Source organism: Atractosteus spatula, chromosome 19, assembly GCF_055471065.1.
Source record: "Atractosteus spatula isolate fAtrSpa1 chromosome 19, fAtrSpa1.hap1, whole genome shotgun sequence".
NCBI classification, from domain to species: Eukaryota; Metazoa; Chordata; class Actinopteri; order Semionotiformes; family Lepisosteidae; genus Atractosteus; species Atractosteus spatula.
This window is the reverse complement of record NC_142724.1, coordinates 9,186,541-9,210,292: the sequence shown is the minus strand read 5'-3', so window position 1 is coordinate 9,210,292 and position 23,752 is coordinate 9,186,541. Positions and strand designations below refer to the sequence as shown.

The window sequence follows — 23,752 nt, the reverse complement described above, 5'->3', positions numbered from 1 at the left end:
AGATTGCCCTTAATCTGCCTCAGAAGTGTTACTGTGTTGAAAGAGATTCCACCCCACATCACCACTTGAGCAATTCTCTCTGCCAGACACCCCAGAAATTTCTGTCTCTCTCTGAACAGTTATCTCTGAACAGCATTTGGGCATGTAGATTATTTTCATGCTAGTTGAGGACACAGTCTATTCTGCTGATGGGGGTCATATATTCCTTGAATTTCTTAAGGCGCAGCCTCTTCAGTCTGAAAATGAGTTTTCAGAGAGTCCATGGCGATAAAACCCCCTAGGGTTACTCCCAGGAACTTGCCCCTCACAGAGCTGGTTTCCTGGTTTCTCCAGCTCAGTCTGCTGAGCGTTAAACCAGAACATTTCATCTTCTCACAGACAGGCTACTCTCACTATCAACAAGCAGCTAGGTGGTCTTCAACACCCAAGTACATCATACCCACTGCTGTTCTTGTGTTAAATACTATCTTGTCATTTTAGTTACTTATATGGATTTTTAATCAGCTAATTTTGTCAATTTATTAACTCAAATACATAATTCTGAATGCCTAATTGTTTTAATTTTTTTAAACCAAATGACTAAGCTCATTATTTTATTATCCCAAGACACAGACTGTTTAAAACGGTAATCAAATATATCGGCTTTGTATGTAAAATGTAAATAATATTGTCCATGTGGCCAATGAGCTGCTTATGTTCAATTTATTGTGTTTTTTACATGCATTAGTATATATTTTTTCAGGGATTATGGATATATACAGTATGTCTTTTTTAATTCTGAAATAATTTCTACCTGTGATTTTGAATTGAACATAAATATTATGTTCAACAGAAGTGTGCCTTGTCTGTGTGCTCAGTATTTTTCTTTTAAATATCTGTACCTTAAGTAAGTTAAGTCATTCTTTTCATGGATGGGTGACTGTGATGAGGTTCCATAGACTGACAATGGCTGACCTGGTTTTTGGAGACTGTTCAGGGATGAATCTACAGAGGGTGCTACACGCACAGTTTACCCTTTTAAGTAAAACTGTATTTATTGTTTCCTCAGGATATTAGAAATTCACCACGACACACTTACTGCACTCCAAGGCTTGAAGGAAAGCAAACTCAAGAAAAGTTGGTATGAAGCTCAGCCTACAAGAAGTCAACTTCAGAAAATTAATTGAGCCTGGCACCACAGAAAATCCACCCATTTGTAATATGACAGAAAATCAGAGTAGAGGAGTCTATTGCCATATGTTGTATATCAATTATGTAATATATATCAAGATTAGTATTGTCAGATAATAGACCATTTAAACAAAACCTACTGACATAAGCGGTTGTACACCAGATAGATACCCTTGTATGGTCTTACAAAGAATGCTTGTCAATCAGAAAAGCTTCTCAGCATCTAATCACATTCCTCCCTTATTTGGAAGTCCTCTCCTCCTGCCAGAAGTCCAGAGTGTTCCCATGGCAACATACGCTGATCACTGCACTAACTGGTCGAAATATTTTGGTGTCTTTTCAGGAATTTGTATTCTCAATGTGCTCTTTGTAAGGCCAAGTAACTAACAGCCTTGCTGTTATGAGGTGCAAATAAACAGATACAAAGTCAAAAATGTGTGTAGAATGGTGAAAAAAGGTCAACCAGGGGTTTGGTGATATAGTTAAGAATGTAGAATTTACATCAGGGGAAGTAAAGATAAAATTACACGATGCAGTTTAATCCATTAGCTAGACCTCACTTTGAGTCTGTGAAATCAGACACATTCCTATACCTTATCTGCCTTGAAACCCAGAAGACTTTATCAGCAGATGCATATCTATTATATTTAATGTTTTTTATGTATTCTCAGGCTGTGATCCATTCAATGCACTCCTTAAAAGAATAGTGTTTTGATCATATAATTTCCATTTCTAGTAACACTGTTTAATTTTTTTATGATGGATTGCACTGATCATTATTAAGATCAATATCCCCAATACCAGCCATGAATTAACACATTTAATTCACATTTGTTTCTGTTCATTTCCCACATATTTTGTGGAGGCTGTTAATGGTGATTATCGTCTGCAACAAGAAGGACATAAATTTATGCTTCAGTAATAATACAAGTTTATACTGAAAGAGCTCTGTGTTATGGTCCTTCTTATGAACAGGCAGTGATTATATGAATATTATATATGAATAGGTTGAGGTATGGAAATATCATGCAAAATGCTTGATTTGGAGAAATCAAGTGTTATAACTGGTATTTTATCACTCTCTCCCACTATCATTATTGCTGCATGAATGCCGGTTTCTGGAATTAAATTAATCCACTCTTTTCACTTGCTTGCTCAGAAACTGCAAATCAGACTGCCAGCGTAAAACAACAAAAGTTAAAAGCTGGGCTGAGCCATAATAACATAGAGTCACATCTCCAATAATGGAGTCCTGAAACAATCTCCCACTTTCAGACAATTAAAGAAGAAGAATATTAAATTTCTACACACTGGAAAGAAAAAATTCCCCCAGTTGCTGTATAATACAGTTGGTTTAGAACCTTAAATTCAAAACCTTTATACATGAGGATATGCAGTATACAGGTGACCATATCACTGCAATCAGCACAGTATAGAGATGTTGTTAAATTTATTCTTTTAAGAATAAAACCAGCATTCTGTCACAGGTTTGCAGTTAGTTTTTAAATTTATTTTTTTAATTGATTCACAAGGGACCTCCAGTCTCTGCAAAATCAATCTCTGACCACATGGAAACACGTTTAAGAACCAGGCAGAAATCCAATCAAACTTCAAATGTTATGTCTGAAACTTATATCAACATCAGTCTTGTAAACAGGGATGTCAAGGTTAAACTCTTTATCGGTAATGTGTAGGAAGATTAGCATGTCTGGTGCCAGTCTGTGGGTTTGGTTTAATGTGATAGTCCTTTCTTGTAAGAGAATCTCAAGGTTTTCCAGCTCTGACAGTCCTGGTGCCTGCTGATTTTAGGCCTGCATGAGATTTCAATTGCTTGCTCTTAAACTATTACATTGCTTAATGAGGTCTTGTTATGAAGCGATACAATGGGGACACCTGAATAGTGTCAACATTTCCAGCTTCAACGCAATGGGGAAGTTTGCTGAGATGTAATGGTCTCAGATTCGGTGATCAAAGCAATTGTGAAATATACCTTGGTTTACCATAGCTAATTAAGTTCGGGGTAAAAAATGAAGTGTCAATCAACAGTGCAGAAAGACACCGTGAAAGAGGCAGGTACAGAAGAAGATGGGAGGAAGACACGAGGCAAAAGAACGAGAGCTCCTTGTTCCTGATCACCCAGGAAGACCGGATTGGAGCTCAATCTTTGACCCTTGTTAAATGAGCCTGTTATATTACAGAACTGATTTCCCACCTACAGAATCCCTTGGTTAAAAACAGCCTCTTCTGGTTGTGGGTCCGTTCATTTTGTGGCATCCAGGTTTGAAGAGAGACAGATTTAACTGCAGGTTGCATTTTGTCCTCTGTAGGCGTTATATAAGAGTTTGAGTAGCTGTTAACAGTCTGGGGTTCTCCTGGGTGGTTAGGATGTTAGGCCTCTTATTTGAAAGTTTGTACACAGGGTAACTTGTTGTGTTGTATGTTTATGTTGTATGTACTGTAGCTTAGTGTGTGTATTGTCACTGTTAATGTTTGTTTAACCCATGGTGTCTGAATTACTATTCTTTTCACCAAAGCTGTGTCAGAGAACTGTGTGCCTCTAACTATACCAATCTCTCAGATGTGTTCTTGGGAAAGTCATTTACAAGGTGAAAATTATGATTATTATTATTTTTTAAATGGATTTATCCACTCTGTCATTTTCTGGTTTTCTCCATTCATTTGTAACAATATTATCTGTTGTTTTTTTAACCGGTTCTGAAGCCGATGTGACATCCTAGCGGGATTGTTACAATTGAACAAAAACGGCTCTGTATTTTTTAAGACAATTACACATCTCACCCCTAATGTATATTGTATATAATGTAATGTATACCACAATAATCACATCACCAGCCTTATTTTTAATGTCCGGAGCAACGCCTTAAGATGCAGCGTGGTAATATTATATTGAAGAAGCGGACAACCTTTCTCCTTATAAACGCCAAGCAAACGTTACTTACAGCGAAACTGGAAGAGGTGCTGTCTCTTTAAACGTGTTGGGGTTGTAATTTACAATTCGAGTGCGAAAGGTTAACTCACCATATTACTCACCAGTTACAGTACAATTCTTTGTCAGCGCTCTTAGAAAGAAGGTAACATATTTGCTCACGTCCACTTTTCCAATTTTAACGAGGGAGTCGGATTTGGTCTATCTGTTCTGATTTTCAGACACGGGTGGACAGTGCTGCACGGACACTTGTTTTAACAGAGATATTATGTTGCGTTCCAGAGGAGCCATCGGAATAAAAGGATCTCTGTGTTTCGGAAAATAAGCGATGCACAAAAAATGTCAGCGTTAACAGAGAACAAAATGAAACAAAATGAATACATACAGTATGTTCAAAGGAAATAGCGGTCAAAACAAAGTAACACAGGTGCTTCAGGAACTAAGAGCGCGAGTAAACTAAGAGGTAGCCCTGGCTACATTGTTTTGTGTCAAAGTGTTACTTGACTTTGTTTCTTTATTTTTATTTTTTTTAGGTTTATTTTTGTAGTTTAGTTTCATTGACAGAAATGGCATTCCGGGAGTTGGCGTTCATTCTTTGCGCCGTTGAGCTGTGGCTGCAGAGCCCCAGCTGCGAAGCAGGGTGTGTGGACTCCGGCTTGTGCTGTACCGGCAGGGACCCCTCCTGCTCTAGTATGGGATGGAGACCCGACAGGTCGTACGGGAGCTGCTACTGTGACCAGGCGTGTACATCAGCCCTGGACTGCTGCCACGACTACCAGCAAGCCTGCCCAGGTAATGTAATGTGCCGGGAGAGGCACGGAAAGTAAAAGTAGACATATATGTATCTATAAAATGAAGGCTATAGTTCAAAAGTATGGAAGCAAATGTTATAGTTAGCTTTTCGCTACTAAAGAGGCTATTTTCTTTGGGGGTGTTTCATATTCATTTCGTTTCTCTTTGCTCTGCACTCTCTACTTTGCATCAATGTTTGAACAGTCCTTGCAGGCAGTGTTGAGTCAGAGAAGAACTAAATACAGTGTTGCAGTAAACACAATAAGCGTGTGCCTATTTACTCATTGCCACAACTCGAGTCCATCTACTCATTTTCAAGAACTGCTTGGTACAGTACAGGACTGCAGTGGTTCAGTACAGCCTAACCCTGCAGAGAATTGGCACAAGGCAGGATTCACTGTGGGTGAGACTCCAGGGCACACATATTAGAGGCAATATAGAGACATAAATTTGTCTGTGAGTGGAAAACCCAAGCAGCCACAAAGATACCACGGAAACTCCACACAGATGGTGCAGAGTTGGAAGACTGAAAAACCAAAACAAGTGAACTACAACACTATTAATAATAATAAGGAGGTATTTACTTTTATTTTCTTCACACAGTACTCTGGTACTTTGCAGGTGTGCTGATTGCATTCACCATCAATTAGCAATCCATCCACAAGCATATTTAGTGACAAATTAATGAAGACAGAGATGTGGGGAATTCTGTAATTAAACTATTTGGGAAACTGAATTAAGCCAGATTCAGAGCTGGACTTTAGCCAGAACACAGGGGTTAGACCCCTAATGCTGTCAGTTGGTGCCATGAAAACTTTATTTCCCATAACATGACTGGAGATACTGGAAGACAGCAGTGTGGACTAGTGGTCAGGACTCTGGACTTGGCAGTAAGTGAGAGTTTATGAGTAGGACAGTGATGTTGTACCCTTGGGTGAGGTGCTGCACTCAGAGAGCACCAGGAAAGAAACACCCTGCTTCATAAGTGGGTACTCATGCCTTTGTTTTAATTTCTCCAAAACTATTCTTACTATACTATAACTCAGCCACCTAACTAGACATACCTATTACCAATTGTTTGGAATCTGGCCCACATTGTGTCTCCCAGTAGTATATCAAAATACACATTCAATATTCTTGAAATACACCAAATATCCTTAGGGATATGTTCCCAGAATAAGTAAAGGTTAATCCCTTGCTTCAGATGAAAGACTGAAGAACTCTAAACAGCCAGAATGTTGTGTTTTTTCCTTTCTCAATGGGGGAATTAAAGATTGTGCCAGTCCCCGGGTGGAATTCAGCCAGGGCACTGGAGTTCACACCCCTCGTCTCTCAAACAGTGCCATGACATCTTCAGTGATCAAGGAGCTACAGTAGGACTTTGTGTCTAGTGTCTCATCTGAAAGATGGCACCCCCTATTATGTGGTTTCCGGGGCCTTGTTTTGGGAATTCTGGCCCTGAGGGAGAAAGTCTAGACCACGGACCAGGCCCAGCCTTGTTGATCTTCTGCCATCAGCCTGGAAGGTGGCGGTGTGGCCAGCGACGGCACTGATTTCCTTTGTCTCCCCCCTGTTTTAGCTGCTTCCTGCGCAGTTGGCGAGTGGAGTGTGTGGTCAGGCTGCGCCGAGGCCTGCCAGGTCACCTACCGCGTGCGGATGAGGCGCGTGGTCCGGGAGCCGCAGAACGGCGGAGTGCCGTGTCCTCCTCTCCAGGAGCGCGCAGCCTGTGTGGACTACTGGCCTCCCCACAGAGAGTGTCTCCCGTCCTTGAGTGAGGCTTCCGTCAACACTTGCTATAGGTTTAAAAGAAAATTAAAAGTCAAAAGTTAAGGACATGACTTCTGAGTAGGGATTATACACTGTTTTTAGCCTTCAAACTTGAAAGTCCACAAGTAAGTCTTGTAGCTATTAAGATGACTGATTACATTCCTGCAGCAGAGCTGTGTCCTTGGCAGTGTTGTCGCTCTGATGGGACACTCTTCCACCTCCATGGTCAGGGTAGAAGTGTCTCCGGCTTGCGTTTTTCCAGGAACTGTTGGTTAGCATTGTGGTCTTGCAGTGCTGGGACCTTGGGTTCAATTCCAGGACTGTCTGTATGTGTGGAGTCTGCATGTTCTTCCTGTGTCCACGTGGGTTTCCTCCAGGTACTCCGGTTCCCTCCCACAGTCCAAAGACATACTAGTGGGTTAACTGGCTAGTGGGGAAACAGGTCTTGATATGAGTTTGTGCGTGTCTGTGTTTGTTTGTATGTGTGTGTGTGTGCCCTGTGATGGACTGGCATCCCATCCAGGGTCTATCCAGCCTCTTGCCCAGTGCTTGCTGGGATAGGTTTTGGCTCCCCTGCGACCCTGTATTGCATAAAGCAGTTAGAAAATCTAATGGATGTAAGTGAAGTCATTCAGACCGCAACACCATAAAGTCAGAAATTCTTGCTGCAAAAATACGGTATCTTAACATTTAAGGATGTGGCAGTGTAGTTTAATGTGTAAAAATACCAAATATTTCAACAATACATTATATTTCTTGTACTGTATTTTTAAAAATCTGTTATTTGCTCTTCCACATGTCAATGTTCTGAGAAAAAAATATGTTTGCAGTCACGGCTGCATCCCCCAACACACACACAACTGTTTACACTTGTAACTGGATCAAGGGAATAATACTCTCCTCTCCATTATTTGATGTACTTCTGCCTTTAGTCAGGTCTGGCAACCCATCTTTTGTAATTAACCTCCCGTGCCACCAGAAACCAGCAAGTAAGATTTTAATGACCTGTTTTATTGATCATCCCCAGTTCCTGCATTAATCACCACGGGTGGTTTTGGGAAAGCCAGGAAGAAGAGAGACTTGGCTAGCAGCGAGGACATCACAGGGTGGGTTTCTTCAACTACTGACCTCAGAAAAAAGCTTCCACACAAGACAATGAGATAATTCATTCCTAAATTGCACAGACTCACAACATGAACGCTGGATACTTACAATTATCTCTTTCCTTGCCTACTAACAGTGCCAAACCATTTATAGGACTCACCAATAGCAAGACATTGAAAATAAGACTTTGTCCTGAATTGATGTAAATGGTTAAATAAAGAATTATGTGAAATGTAATATAGCTGAGCCTTATGTAATATTTCTTATCTTTTAATGCTAATTGTCTAATGCACATGATTTTTTACATTCAATATACAGTATCTGAAATCAAAGCAACGCAAGTGAGCATTTTGAAAACATTTAAAAATAGGAATATCAATATAGGGGTTCATTGATACTAATACTTTTGAAGACTTTAATACACTACAAATCAAGTTAATTTAAGAAACTGTAGCTTGTTCCACACTTTCACAACCCTTTGTGTAAGGGGTAAACAGGACACTGAGAGTGCCTCACTAAAGGTATCATTAACTCTCTTCCACCGAAGGTACTGTGTGGAGTTCCAGCTGATGTCCCTCACTGCTGGCTGTCATCACACCACTGGGCCCCACACATACTGGATGCGGTACCTCCATAAGGGCCACATTGTCTGTGTGGAGTGCCAGCCTCCTGCCCTTGGCAACCAGCATCAGCGCTGCCATGGTGATGGGGAAGAGGCAGAAAGGTGAGCGTGCAGACCTGAAACACATCTATTGCAGATTTCTTTACAAGACAGCTGGCTGGTCACTGAACATGCTGAGCAGCAAGAGAAACTCACCTGTGCATGTACAGAATGTTTTTAGGAAAACTAAGAATAATCTAGGAATATATCGTTTGGATATTGACGGAACGTTTTGTGGCATTGTTTTGATTATTTGACCCTTCATGACTGACCACTGACCACGGTACACTCACTTGACAGCGCCTCGTTAGTGAGAGAGGAGAGATTTTATTTACCATCAGTCTGTTGAAGGCTGGACTAGGCCACCTCAGACAGAACCCCCCGGCAGTGTAGTCAAGTCCTCGTGAGCAATGAATTAAGGTTGAAGTATTGAGCGTGGTGATTGTCAGTGAGTGTGACACGGGCTTCCTGATACACTGATTACTGTGTACAAGAGACCAATTCAGGGGGAGGTCTGGGAGTGACAGACTGGGCAGGAGTGTTTAATTGCTAAACACTGCTTGTAGTGGCTGATGGAAACTTGGCACCTCACCTGCCAGCCCTCTTGAGGGGAGGAACAGGATCCCCGCAGCAGAATGGACGCAGTATCTTTGTGAGGGCCGCATGGTGCTCGTGTGATGGAGGGTCTCTTTGCGAGACGAGGACGCGACTGGGATGACGTGACTGTCAGACTTTACCCCTGTTGAACGTGGTGTGCGCAGGCCACCGTGCTCTCATGAGGGAGAGGGAGAGCTGAAACGCCGTCTCGCTGTTTCCCCAGGGGCCAGCTCCTTCGCTGGCAGAGCGTGGGGAACGCGCGCTGCCGCGGCTCGTGGAGGCGGCTGCGACGGCTGGAGTCCTGTTCCTGTCCCACTGTGCACAGCTTCCTGTTTATCTGAGCCTGTGCTTCACCGCCACGGCGCTAATACTGCCCACCAGTTCATTTTGTTGTAAAAGCCAAGAGCTGCCTGTTCTTCCACATGTTAGCTTTGTGAGTTAATTCCCAAGGCTCACGGTGCTGTATAAGGCAGACTTAGAAAGGGTGTGTTCGCTCCACCAGTGCACTCAAAGACCTGATTAAACCATTCTTTTGGTAAATTGAGAAAATTGAACATTATGTGGGTTTTACAAAGTTTGTGAGTTAAAAACACATACAAGCCTGTCTATGATATCATTCTAACATGAGGTGCATTCATGTTAAATGGAGGTTATTAACTGTTATTAAGGCAGGGAGGGATAGCAATGACAAGTTAATCACACACAGCTGTTCCTAATCACCATCTTTATGGAATTTGCTCTATATATCGAACTCAAATGCCTCCCTTTGACATTTGTCTCCAGCCTCCCTCCTCCACCCCATCTCAGCCTTGCGGCTGCCCCTGCTTGAGGTTCAAGCCTCCTCATCCTGTGGCCAGGAGGTTGCCCATTAACCAAGCAGGCTAAGCCAAAATGATCTCAACTAGTATTCCAAGCACGCACAAAGCCTTGCAGTTTTGTCCCTAGTGAAGTACCTTTAATAAAACCTCAAGGGTCTCTTTCATATCACTTGGTTTTCAACTTAGTGTACCATTCTTACACATTCCTACAACAAAATCCATGTGTAATACGTAGTATTTCAATGTTGTATTTTACAATCATTGATCAAATTTTTGTCAAAAAATGTGTGTGGAATTTGTATGTTTTCCCTGTCTTTGCATGGGTTTTCTCCTACTGTTCAAAGACATACTGGTAGGTTAATTGACTTCTGGTGAAGTTGACCCTGGTGTGAGAGAGTGTGTACTGTGATGTACTGGCGTCCTGTCCACGGTTTATCCTGCCTTGTGCCTGTTTTGTGTTTAGAAAATGAACAGATGAATAAGACATGCAGCAGCTTTGGTTTTATACAGATTTTGTGCTGCTGCCACTCTCTCAAGAAGACTGATTAGAGTATGAAGAGTAATTGTGGGTTCAGAAATCACAGAACAAAATTTGAATAATTAGGAGGTCAATTTAAACTCCACTCGGATTGTTTCATCTCGTTAAACAATGTGCTATTATGTCAAAACTGGAGTAGTAAATTGAGTAGTAATTGCATGGTTACAAAGTTTCTTGATGTATAGTCCAAGATCAAATTCAACAGAGCCCCATCACTGTCAACAGTCTGAAATCATTCAAAAGCACCAGCTTGCATATCAGACCTTAGTGCATGCCCGGGGATTGAGTAAGATAGCTTAATCACTACTCTCATATTTAAGTTAATCTTCTGTGTGATTTTATTGATTTTTACGCGTGCGTTTGCAGAGATCCATAGAGATCCATGCAAATTCTCTTAGGATTAGTCTGGGTGTAATGTAATTGTTATAATGATATAAAATGATGATTAAATGAAGCTTGAAAGGTAGAATTACTTTTACTAGAACTATATTCCTTGAAGTCCATTGCCTGGCAGGTTTTTTATAGGTGTGTTTAAATGATTAAAAGGTGTTATTACACTTGGGGAAAGGAGATGGGCTTGATCAGATGTAAAAGGAAAATGAGAGCACGGGGTGGAATAAAAACTAGGAAAGAATGTGACTGTAAATGACTTGGGCAGTTGTGGCGCACAGCACTACACTGTAGTGAAAAAACTTTTATTAACCAGTCAGGTAGTTTGCTTCATCTCGTGGTCAAAGTAATGTACTTCAGCACTGAGAAAATGTGCACTTCTCGATTCTTGCCACTGGACCTGCGCTTGTAGATAATTCCCGATCTTGAAGAACCTTTAGGCTTTTACTTAGGCCTATGATGTTTTCATGTGCTTTATGGTAGATTTAAAACCTGTACAGTTATTGTTCACTTGGACAGTAGGTGAGTATCCATGCTCTGCAACCTAGTTCTTAAGTGCTAAACGGTCTATTTGCATTTTAAGATTGTGATGAAACCTGAATGCTCACACTTCCTACAATTTTACCCCTGAGTTGCTTTTAATGTTCTTTGGTCTTCATGGTTAAATCTGTGCTTGGAATTCATTACCTGACTGAAATACCTTTCAGAGACAGCTATATTTATTCTGAAATCAGGTGAACCACTATGATGCAGAAAGACAGAGGCCATTCAAATAATTGTGTGACTATCAAAGTCATTTTCAACACCTGAACTAGGTTTCAGCTATTTTTGTCATGGCATAGGGAGTACAATAACAATCAACATATTTTAGCTTTTGATTTTCCTTTGCAGTTTTTGCTGACATTGTATTTCTTTCTCTGATAAGTTACGGATTTTGTATGGACTTATGGGATGTTGTTAAGTACTGTAGGTTTTCATTATTATTTACAGATAAACTAATCTTTGCACCACGTGAGTTCTTCTTACCTAGTTGCCTAGGAAATTGAATTAGTTTATTTATTGCAAGAGATTAACTCTTATTTTTAAGCCTGTTTTGTACATACAAATTTGTACTTGAATGCACTTTTGATAAATACAGTATAATTTTAGCAAAACAGGCAGTGTAGAGACCAAAAGTACATTTATAATCGATATACTTTATTTAATTTTCAGTCTGACATGGGGAAACATTGCTTTAAAAAATGTGACTTGTGACATTTTTACAAGACAAATACAGGGTCTGAATGTCACACATATTCACAGTTCATAACCACCACATGCAGAGAACGACAGTACTTTGTACAGAAACGATCGGATAAAAAGTCAACAAGTAAAAACTAAGTAATAAAATTTACAAAACAAAGAACCTCAAGACAAACAAACAACATTATAGAAGGATGGGAATGTGATTTCCCTTTGTTTAAAATTCCCTGGAATATCAGGATGAGTGTGATGAATCTGATGAATTTCAAAATAATTTACATTGAATTGAACCCCTGATTTTGCTAAAAGAAAAAAACCCACATAGTTTTTTATTGTGCTTTCTGTTAGAAACATGAAATTTAGAAACCCATTTTCTGAAAAAAAAAACAAATTCTGCTTTGAGTACCTCTTTACTCAAATGAAGCACAACACATTTTTGGATACAGACTTACTGTATAGAAATTGTGCTAAGTAGTAAAAGGTCAACAGAGGAAAGTACAATATTTCAGCCCATTACAAACCCCCTTAAAAACAATGACCAAAAATATATTATGATTAATTCACTGCAGTGACACATTAGTCATAGTTAATAAATAAATAGAAATATTAGTTTTTTCCCTGTGAAAAACTGCAAAGTTTTTTTAAAACTACTTTGATATCATAAAATTGGTCAATATATTATTTCTTCCATTTTTCGATGATGCCTCATGTACAACTGTGATCAGCAAAATGTAAATTCAGTCATTACAATCACTGTGGCCTAAAATCATTTAAATATCGAATACATAATTCAGATTGACTTTTTCTTCTTCTTAGCTCTTTGCCATACATGTGTCATGTATGTGTATTAATAAACAGAGTATATGTTCAATAAAGTATGAAATAGATATGTATCCTGTTGAAAGTTATTTCAATGCAGGGGTTAGGGTGTGCTTGACAACTCATGTTCAATTACATTGTGATTTGCATTTGGATTAAAGACTCCCAGATGTGATTGTTATAGAGAGGCGACAATCATACTTGGAGGCTTTTTGCAAGGTCAATAACTTGTTAATAAAATCCAAGCGGGACTTTGTCTTATCCAACATTTTAAACTTACATTTGAAAAATCCTGATTGTTCTGTTTGCATGATCACAAATAGATTTGGACATTCTCTCTTCAAATCTGCACTGAGCTTTGCTTTATCTCTGCAGGCCGAAAGTACGATTTGCTTCTGTACAGCCAGGAAATCTGCAGGGAACTCACAATTTCACCAGCAAAAAGACATGCCAATGATGCAATTCACTGTGCTTCCTATCTGGTTAATCAAGTAGAGTACACACTCAGTCAAAACCCTGAAAGGTAAGCCAAAAACAATTAAATAGCTGGGCTTCCCAACTGATTTTTCAGGAACTATAAAAATGTCCAGAGCTTGTATATTTAGAGAGGCTAACAGCCAAAACCTTTTACCATAGACAAAATCCAGCTGATCTTTGAACTGACCTATGTCAGTAGCAGTAGCAGTGAAGCAAGAGAAATGGGAGCTAGCAGTTCTGAACAGTGTACACGAGTGGAGACAGAATTCATATTCTCTGCAGTTAGCAGGCAGCAGACTTGTCCCCACAATTTCTTCACGGGGAATGTCTGGCTTAAAAAAAAATGAAGACTAAGACTGTTCTGCAGCTTTCGCTGTAGATGGACTAAAGGACGAGGACAGTTCTGTTAGTTACATGTATTGAAATATTCAACTTGAAAAATGCAAAATTGCCGTGTAGAATGATGTAGCTGGGATGCTGCTGTGATGAATTCTGGGTCGAGTTTTTTAACTTCTGCTTGGCAAACTACACTGGCAAGTAGTCTGGTAATAATCCTAAAAGTATTCCAGTAGCTGAAGTGATTTCTACACAAACAGACAGTTCTCTACTCCGGTTTGAATACTATGAAGGAGACAGTAAAGCTTGTTTCCCTTGTGTTGATACAAGCGACTGAAGGACATGTGAGGAAAAAGAATTTTAATATCTGTATCACGAGGCTCCAGAGGGAAAACTGGAAAGTGCTGAAATTTTTCATCTTACCACAGATACAACTGTGGCTGTTTCAGGACTGTAAAAAAGAGTTTTCTAAATTTTTTCTAAAAGTTTTCTAAAGACAGGAGTAAACACGTCTACACAGCCAATTCTTTAATGTGACTTTTAGTGACATAAAAGAAATTTTTGAAAAAAAATGAAATAAATATTGTGACGCACAATGAAAATGCAATCAGTAGTTCAGTAGGCATATAATATTATTAACATTGTAAGGTAAGCAAATATATTTGTAAATTGTTTAAACAGTTTCTTAAATTAAAGTACTAAGCTCAAGCCATGTTATTTCATACAAACAACAGGTGCTAGGTCTTTGAAATTTGATTTTATTTAAAATTGCCAACATCAGTTGACTATGAATATAATCAGTTGCTGTTATTATTATTATTATTATTATTATTATTAAATACTGCTAATCATAATTAGAACAGAGAATGACTGGTCCGTGCTCTACTTGAGTATTGAAGATCACCTGGTTTCTATCATTGTGATAGAAGGTGATCTGTCTGTGACAGAAATTGACTAGGGAACAAGATATTCTGCATGAACAATCAGCAGACCAGCTCTGACAACCCAGTAAACCATCTCACTGAGGGACCGGCCACATCCTGCAAGGCAGAGAATCACTGTACGTGCCCAGAACCACCACATCCATCTGATCAAGAATGGTTGTACTGTAGCTTGGCATCAGCAGGGAAGTGTTTTATACAATATGTTGGCCCCCCTGAGTGACTGAATCAGTAGCAAATGGTTGCCTGAGCGCAGGCTGAGCCCTCTGATCCCGGGCTCGAGCTGGGTCATGCCACCATGAGCGGAATTCTCCAAGTGGTGGCTCACAACTTGTCTGAAGTGGTGGTGGTGAGGGACACACCTCTTCTTCAATTGGCCAAACCTCCAAAACCTGCTGCCTGCGATGTGTAAGGAGAGGAGTGGCTCAAAGACGGGAGGGTCAGAGGTGTCACCCTGTGTTGCCTCATTCTCCCGTGTGCAGTTACGAGGTTCTTAGCAGAGACAGAACAACATATTTTCCTACTCCAAATTGGGTGGGTGTAACAACAACTGGCAATTCTAGATTTAAAAACTATGTGTCTACTTGGATGTCAGTCTGGGGGTGAAGTTGACAGACATAGATGAAATAACCATGGTCTGGAAACAGAAGAAAGCCTGAGGTGCCAGTGAACAGTGTTTTATCCACTGAAGACTGCCGAGAGACCTGAAAGAAGACGCTCTTTGTGGAGATGCCATGGAGTGCATTATCCTGACAGCTGCACTGCTCAAGACTAGTGGATAAAAGGAATCTGTTTCTCCTGACCAAGGATAAAGTCCAATAGGACATCTCTGCCACCAGCTTGCGAATGGAGTGAACCACAGCTGGCCAACCTACAACCGCCTAGAGCCACACAGGTAGAGCAGAACGTTTTTGAGCATGGACATTTTGATTCATAGCTTATCATGAAGTGGGGAAAGTCTTCTGTGTGGTGTGATAATACTTTTTTTGTTAATTCATCACAAGTTTGCAAAAGGAGCCAAGTAATTTTTGGTAAAAATATTTGTAATGTATCCAACTGAAAAAAAAAAAAAACTACCCACTTTTACTGGACATTTGTACAATTCCAGACTGTTGAGCTATACTGCATTAACACACACTGATGCCGGTCATTCTCAGTAATTCTTTCTCCACTGTTTCCTAATGTTGTTGGATAATTTATTGATTTGTTTATTGAACTAAGAGTTTTTAGGTGGATGGACTGGACACTGGACCCACTTGACTCAGCTTGTCTAATGCTTTCTTATTCACAGTTGTTGAAGGCCAACACAATCATCATGAGATGATTAAATTATCTCTGCATTTGAGGCCAAAGCAAGACCAACAAGCATGAGCAAAGTGAACCAATTATTCCCCTTCCAAACAAATGTTTGTAGCCATTTTTTAAATTTAATGCTGTACGTGGTAGTGAAAATCTGATAATAATAATATTATCAAAATAATATATCTGTATTCAGACTAATTCAAAAGGTGATGTGGCTGCTACTGCAAACCTATAGAGACACAAGTGTGAGTCAAACTCTTGATTTATTTTAGATTTGGGCTCATGCTCTCTGCTTTAAGAATTAGGTTTTGTTGTATTATGGTTGAACTATTATTAGAATTATTTAGAATAAAAACATGGAGTTAGAGGAAATAGACGATGCTATTGTTTCACAAAGATGTATTCAGGTAATCCTAATTTAACGCTGTCCTTTGCTTTTGTGTTTTAAGTTGTTTAATGACATTTCGTTAGGTATTCTGTAATGCTGACCCTTCTGAAGATGATATGGTGGAACAAATGAAATAAAAAAACAACACAATGAATCCAGCAAAAACAGTCATACAGGCAGCATCAAGAAGCCAGCAAACCATTTTTGGAATAGATGTGATTTTATTGTTCATTCAGTAATTCAATTCATTTGCATCTGAGCAAATCAGTCAAAAAGCATTCCCATCACTCTCTTCTGTTCCTAAACTTGAATCAAATTCTCCTTACAATACACTAAAAAAATAAACTTCTCTGTAATCTATTATCATATTGGTAGAATGTCATTCTTTGTTGACTGGAACAAGTTCATTCATAAAACCTTATGTGAGAAAATCTGTTCAATATTAAAATAAACTTAATTTACATAAAGATGCACATTAACTATCTGACAGTGGATCTAACTTCCTGATTGTTCATGCCAAGTTTAAAACTTCATGCTGAAAAGTAGAAAGAAGAATGAGAAACTTTTGACTGTTAAAACAGCCTAAATGTTTTTCTTTCTTTTTTACTTTTCAGTGTGGTATTATCCTTTTCTTGTTCCTTTGCAGCCAATGCATGCTGACGCAGCTCCCTGCTTGAACAGGTTTAAAACTTTACCTTTTGTGTAAAGTAAAGTTAGATACCAAATCTGGTCATCGCTTGTAACTGTTTTGACTAATGACAAAGTTATTGCACAAAAATCCACGAGGACATTTTTGGCAGCAAACAACTTTGGGTTCTCATATAAATCCATTAACAACAATGTGCCAATATACATTTACTAAAAATGGTTCCAAATTCTGTGTCTATTTTGACTCACAAATCTTTAAAATATTAATTCAAATTAGTATTTTTCTAATTGTGGGTATTTATTTACTAAGTCTGCTTTGGATATTAATTGAATGTTGCTGCAATTTCACTGCTTGGGGGAATTCCTGGTCATTTTTACCAAAATTGCACCATTCAACCATTTGCCCTATATTGGATTCATAAGTTCTTTTTCGGTCAGAGGCTTCCTGTACCAAAGTATGCAATATGATCTGATGTGACAAGAATGGCATATTATGCACGAAGATATAATTCTGGCAAGCAAAGGGTTTTGCTTTGCCTGACATCTGAATAAAATGTCTAGTCAACTTAATGGACAAGTCTCAGATGTTGTCCTGGGGTGTATGGATGTGCTATAAATTCAGATTCTCTTCCTGTTTCTCAAGATAGAATAAGGAATGGACTGTTGTTTATGACCTGCATGATTGTATTTTATATTCATCTATCCCTGCTGGGTTAATTGTCTAGAATGAATATTCACCTCTCCCCCAGAAGAGGGGGAACAGAAAAAAATGGTCACTTCAGCATTGAAGTAATAGGTTAAGCAACATTCTGGGAAGACCACAGATTCAAAGTATCAAGTGGCATTCGCAGAGAAAGGGAGCTTGATTTTCTGATTGAAAAGGATAGCATAGGAACTTCTGGTGTCTGAACTTTAGCATCCACAAACACAAACAACTAGTCAGACAATGCAGATGAATAAATTGTTCATACATAGTCCATTCCCCACTCCACCCAAAGAAACAAAAAAGCAGACCCAAACCGGTCAAACATATTATGGGCTGCAAAAGACATTTGAGACCTGTTTTTGAAGATGTCTAGAGCATCCTAGTCAACATGTAAGGCTAACAAAGTTGCTGACTGTAGGAAATCACAAGAAAGAAAGCTACTGTATTTGCTTGCAGTAGTTATATCTTTGAATATCAGTGATATGAAGATCAAGAAATGTCTGGACATATAGTATATATTATATATACTATACTTTATACAATGTTTGACATTAAAAACCAATAATTGCTATTGGTTTCAATACTCATCTTTTGCATTTTAATGCCTCCCATGATATATATATATATAAAAATAGAGACAAAGAGGTAGAAAAAGAGGGACAAACAAAATCCCCACAAAAACCATTGCCTTGTGAATAAAGCAGAAGTAATGGGGAAATATTGGGCATTATGAATTTTTACAGAAAACAGGGAAAAACACTTAACTAGCACCAAACCCACAAAAGCTAGTTTGTATCCAACATTTTGACAACACACTTAAATACCATTTGTTTTTTAACTTTGGTAAAGGAAGGGATGGTAACATATTCTAGTCAGACCCTTGACAAAAGATAAACACAAACCTCCAGAAACATTTGTGAAAATTGTTTTAGGGATTTTACATCACTGGGGTCTGAGAGTTCAGTAGTTTAATTCAAATCTCTTATTCAGTAACAATATTATTTTTATAGATAAAAGGTACCTTTTAGCATCAAGATATGCTTTATTCATAAAGAGGTGTTAAAGTGTTCAGTATTTCGCAGACCTCTACCACAAAGTAAAGTTTTCTTTACCTTGTAGCTGGTACTGAATCATAGAATCACCTTCCTTCTTAAATAAACTGCTTCCTTCCTTCACAAATCAATAACCTGCTATTGGATGAACTAAGGGCTGCGTTGACTGTGTCTGAAGTTGTGACCCTACCTGGATACCATGATAAAAGATTGTGTTCTACATATGAGACCTTCTGAACACACAGTGACTCTTTGTCAGTAATCAGTAATATATGACTCTTTCTTTTTGCAATAGTACAACTGTATATAACACGTATATACACCACTAAATACAAAGAAATGCACTTTCTGTGGGCTTTGTTTTCAGGGACAAACCTAATCAAAGATTGTACATGAGAAGTAAATAATAATAGTTAATGGTAGTGCTTTATTCTTAGGAACAACAAACCCTTTTATAATAAAACTGAGTGCCTGTCATACATCACACAGCATTTCCTGCAGGATTCCCGCATATAATTCTCTTGCATTGTTGGGACAGAACACAGATCCTCATACATAACCTTTAGAGCTCCTTTAGGAATCTTGTGAGAAAGCTTTATTTCAGAGGGAAGAGGATAACTGAAACATACAGGATAACTGAAACATCCATCTGACTCCAGTTTCATTTCACGGACCATGCAGGATTTGCATGGGAAAAATAAGAAGCGATAAATAATGAATAAATAATCCATGAATCCTACATACATTTTTAGGTGTGAAATTTATTGCACACTGGAAATATTTAAAAGATGAATCATAATTATTTTCCGTAGCTTAAACAGTTCAAAATAACTCCAAAAACCCAGTAGGAATTTCCAGTACTCTGACAGGATTTACAAGATCAGGAAAGAAACTGGCCTCAGTAAGTCAAAATCAACCAAAATCTGAGACTTGGACATCCTAATGAAGTTGGTTTCAAGACTTCTGTGTCAAACCGGCTGTCCCACAAATGGGCAATGACATTTCTGAAACCAAACCTCATGAGTCTATCTGCACTTCCTCTCTGGCAGGCGAAGATACCTATTTATAGCTTGTAGGATGTATTATTAGATCAGAAAACCCATTTAAAACCTGCTTTGACCTTTCTGCCATTGGCACATTCTGCTCACCTAGAAAGAACAAGGTGAGTATTTGCATACAAGAGGGAGGGAAGTGAAGGGACTGAATGCATGAAAAATGACTGAGTTCTTTGTACTAAATATTTATTTTTTCAACTCGATTGAACCAGTTATTACAATTCTTAGTTCGCAAGCTTGGAGTTTTGTAGGCAGGGCCTACATTCTGGTATAATTCAAGCCTTCAAGACAGAAAAAAACCCCAACATAAACTATTGACTCATAAATGAATGTATTAATCGTTTCAAAGGAAAGTACAACAGACAACACAGTTTGCTACACACCTTTCGGCAAAGACAGAGAAAGACCGCAAAGTCAAAACATGTTTGTTTTACTCCTTTGCTTTTTCACCTCTGGGGGATTTAAAAGAAAAGCAAAGGGTTGTTTGAGTTGGATCCTGTATGTCTTCTCTCTCAACCGCATCCCATTCATTGCTGCATGTTGGCAGTGTACTGCTATCTCTTTGTGTCAACACAGGCATCATCTTCTCCATATAGAACATTTATCAGCATATTGTGGGGCTGAGGTCAGGGGAATGGGCTCTTTGGAGTTTTGCCTGATGTTTTCTAACCCTTGACCTTGTTGTCTGAATACTGTAGGTTTTCTATGTGTTTTTGAATTGTCAAGGCTGTGGAGAAAGGATAAACTGGTCGCATTAAACCTTAATTGGATTCATTTAACATTTCCCCCATGTAAAGAACAGCTTATAGCTTAAGGAGATATACTGTACAGTAGAGAACCTGCTGGGTTGTGGACTTTGATGACTTGAGTTGAGAATCTAGATAATTATACTTCTATCAATTTGCTTTCAGCCTGTTCCTGTTCTGAGCAGAAACCACAGTGGTCTCTTTTTGAGTTGTAAATAGTTTTATCTTTAACATGAGGTACCTGCAACAATAGCAGTCCCTTGTTTTGTATCTTCTCCAACACGGTTTACCTTAGCTTTGAAGGCCTTTGTTTCCTGTTAGTGAATGCTGGGGCTTGGGATAAAAAGAGAGACTGTTCTTGCAGTACAAAATGTGAGTATTATAAAAAAAGAAAACATTAAAGATGTAAAGCAAATGTTATTTCAACAAAGGTGACAACATCTGTATCTATCATTATTTAATGGAATTGTCTTTCTCCCTATTTGAACCTTATTCTCACTACAAAAACAAATATCACAATGTTGCTGTCCATGTGCTGAAATAATTAAGCAGCATTTTTAAAAGTTAGGTTATACCAGAAAGTGTTCAGACAACTGGGATCCAGCTTCCATGTACAACTGGGAAACACAGAAAATGTGATTTTTACTTTTTTTAAAAGAGAGAAAAAGATACAGGTTAGCCATCTTTAACCATAAATGGTGGCTTCTCAAAGGTATAACTTAATTAAATAAAAAGATACGAAATTAATTTAAAAAACCTCCTCAAAGACATTCACATTGGATCTAACGTGTAGTACCAGTAAGGGTTAACATTTGCTCCAGAGGAATAGACTATGATGTAGTTTCAAAAGTGATCCTTATTTTTATACTCACTGGGACTATAATTTTAAATTCCCAGTTGTATAAAAAGATGCAAGGTTACATCCTCTTTTGTTTTTACCGGAAACTCATCATGAAAATGTGACCCTGTATTTTATCACTCAAGAATGGCATTTCTTTCATTTTTATATAGAATGATATAATTTTGTTCCCTTCCAAGCCTACAGCTCATAATATTGAGAAATGAGTCCCCAGTTAGATGGAGCTGTCACTCATCCTCATGTGTACAAAAGCACACAAGACTATAAGTGACATCACAGCACAAAGACCCTTGCAGAGAATCATCATGGAAGGACGGAAAAGGAAACAATAACAAAGAAAAATTGTGATGATCAGCAAGTGCTCTATGTGATATGTATGACTGTTATTTACTGTAGTTATCTAACTAATCCATTATTCATAATACAAAAAGAGAATAAGGTAAACTTATTTTTACATATTTGCTCCTAATAAAAATCTGCTGAAAATACTGATTATTATTTTTATACATCTGAACATAAAAATAGACTACTCTGAGGGGCGTGCACACCACGCCAATGTTCAATAAAGTCAAACAAAATACTGACTGAATGGCAAACAGGAACCAACAGAGGTAACGAAATTCTGCACTTTAAAAATCCAGCCGTCTCTCAGAACAAAACAACCTGTTTCAACCTTAAAGCTGAAGTCAATTTGACTTGCTTTGATTACGAACAAAGGAAGCTAGGATAAGCCTCCTTCTCGGAGACATGCTCTCAGCTGGCAGTTCATTGGTCATTTCTACATCTTCCGAATACTTTTCATTTTTAAAAACATGTTTTCAATAACAGAATTTACTCCTGTGTGGCTTTAATGTCTGAACTACCCTGGATTTTTTCAATTTATTTCTCACCTCTGTTTTCACTATCAGTTCACTAGGTATATTTCATTCACGACAAAAATGTACATTAGATACAAATATTACAGCAGAGAACACCATGTCTTCCTTTTCCCTTATGCTTTGGCTGGTTTCTGTAGGCCTCTCCACCATAGTGGTGGTCACCATGGTGACCATGAAGGCTCCTTCCAGTCCAAAAACCCATGGTTGTGTGTATAGTGCTCCTCATGCTTACGGCAGATCACATTATGCTGCTTTATTCTGTTAATTTGTTTTCCTTTTTCTCACACAGCTTCTTCTCTTGATCTCAGGCTAAAGGCAGGCTTTTTACAGAGCGAACGAGTGATCTGATTTCTAACTTGCTCAAAAGGAAAGGCACAAAACATCTACTGTTTGTTCAGAAACCTCTTCATAAACAGTCAGCTGATAAAGGAGTATAAAGAAACCGGGGAAAAACAAAACACAGTTCATTGTTTCTAAAGTTTTTTTTCTGCTACGGTTAGAGGCTTTTGTGTCTAGAATATGTCTAGAAATATATATAATAACAAGAAGACAAAAATCTTATAAAGTGCTTGAGGATATGGGCTTCTTTTTAACAAGAAAAATAAGCTGACCTAAGAACAGTCTGAAACATAATGTCAGCCTGTGGTTATTATGAAAATACATTTCTACATTATGAGGCAGGGATTAAATATGTCAATGGTGAAGTCTAAGCCACATCCCTTATTCCATTTAAACATTTCACCTTGATGGCTTTAGAAGTAGGAGGCAGCTGAGAATGTCCTGCTGCTTGTGATCTGCAAATAAGAGCACCTTCACTGCCGAGCTGCAAATGGATGCAGAAGGGTGTCTCATCCAGATGCCTGGTCGGTTACTGTAACATGAAGTGCAGATCTGTATTTGTTTTCCGATTGTGACAGGTCACACATTCTCATTCTTACCTGCCCTCCCACACTTTCAAAGTGCTTTTTCACTCCATATGTTTTTTTGCTGATGTGCTTTACCAGCTGGAGTGGCTGTCTGTTACTTCCTTTCCGAATCACTGCGCGATATCAAGAGAAAGGGATTTTTCTTGATCAGACATGAATGTCAGATGAATGGGGCCAGGGCTCAGTGCTCAGTCTCGTGCTTTTAACTGTCGCCTGGATGAAAGGAATTTTCTTTGGCTCCTTAATTTATAAAAAGTGTAGTGGAAGCAAATGTGCACAACATTTACTGTAAGCACACAACAGGAAAAATCTAAAATTAAATAACACAACCTTTAATACCTATCTAAAGATGACCATCTTAAATGCAACTTAAACTATGAGATCAGAATAATTACTCACATTGCTCTACATTTACGTTTTACCTTTCAAATAAAACCCAATTAAAGAAGTTAAAAAAATGACCTGTATGATTATTAGAAAATATTTAAAAAATATACATTTCAGTTCTTTTTTTATACCCAGCAATATTTCCTCAACACCCAACTTTACATATATTTTTACAAATTAGAAACTTCTCAAAACCAGTTTTAAGT

General features: G+C 38.5%; 1 protein-coding gene across 1 annotated transcript; it reads left to right on the top strand.

Moving 5' to 3' along the window:
* The first annotated feature begins 1,072 nt into the window (after window positions 1-1,072).
* On the top strand, window positions 1,073-9,379 carry LOC148818032 (somatomedin-B and thrombospondin type-1 domain-containing protein). The gene is made up of 6 exons (XM_088937719.1): window positions 1,073-1,116; window positions 4,665-4,909; window positions 6,489-6,680; window positions 7,704-7,782; window positions 8,328-8,504; window positions 9,262-9,379. Exons 2-6 carry the CDS (start codon window positions 4,684-4,686, stop codon window positions 9,377-9,379), a joined length of 792 nt encoding a protein of 263 aa, XP_088793845.1. The 5' UTR covers window positions 1,073-1,116; window positions 4,665-4,683.
* The last annotated feature ends 14,373 nt before the right edge of the window (window positions 9,380-23,752 follow it).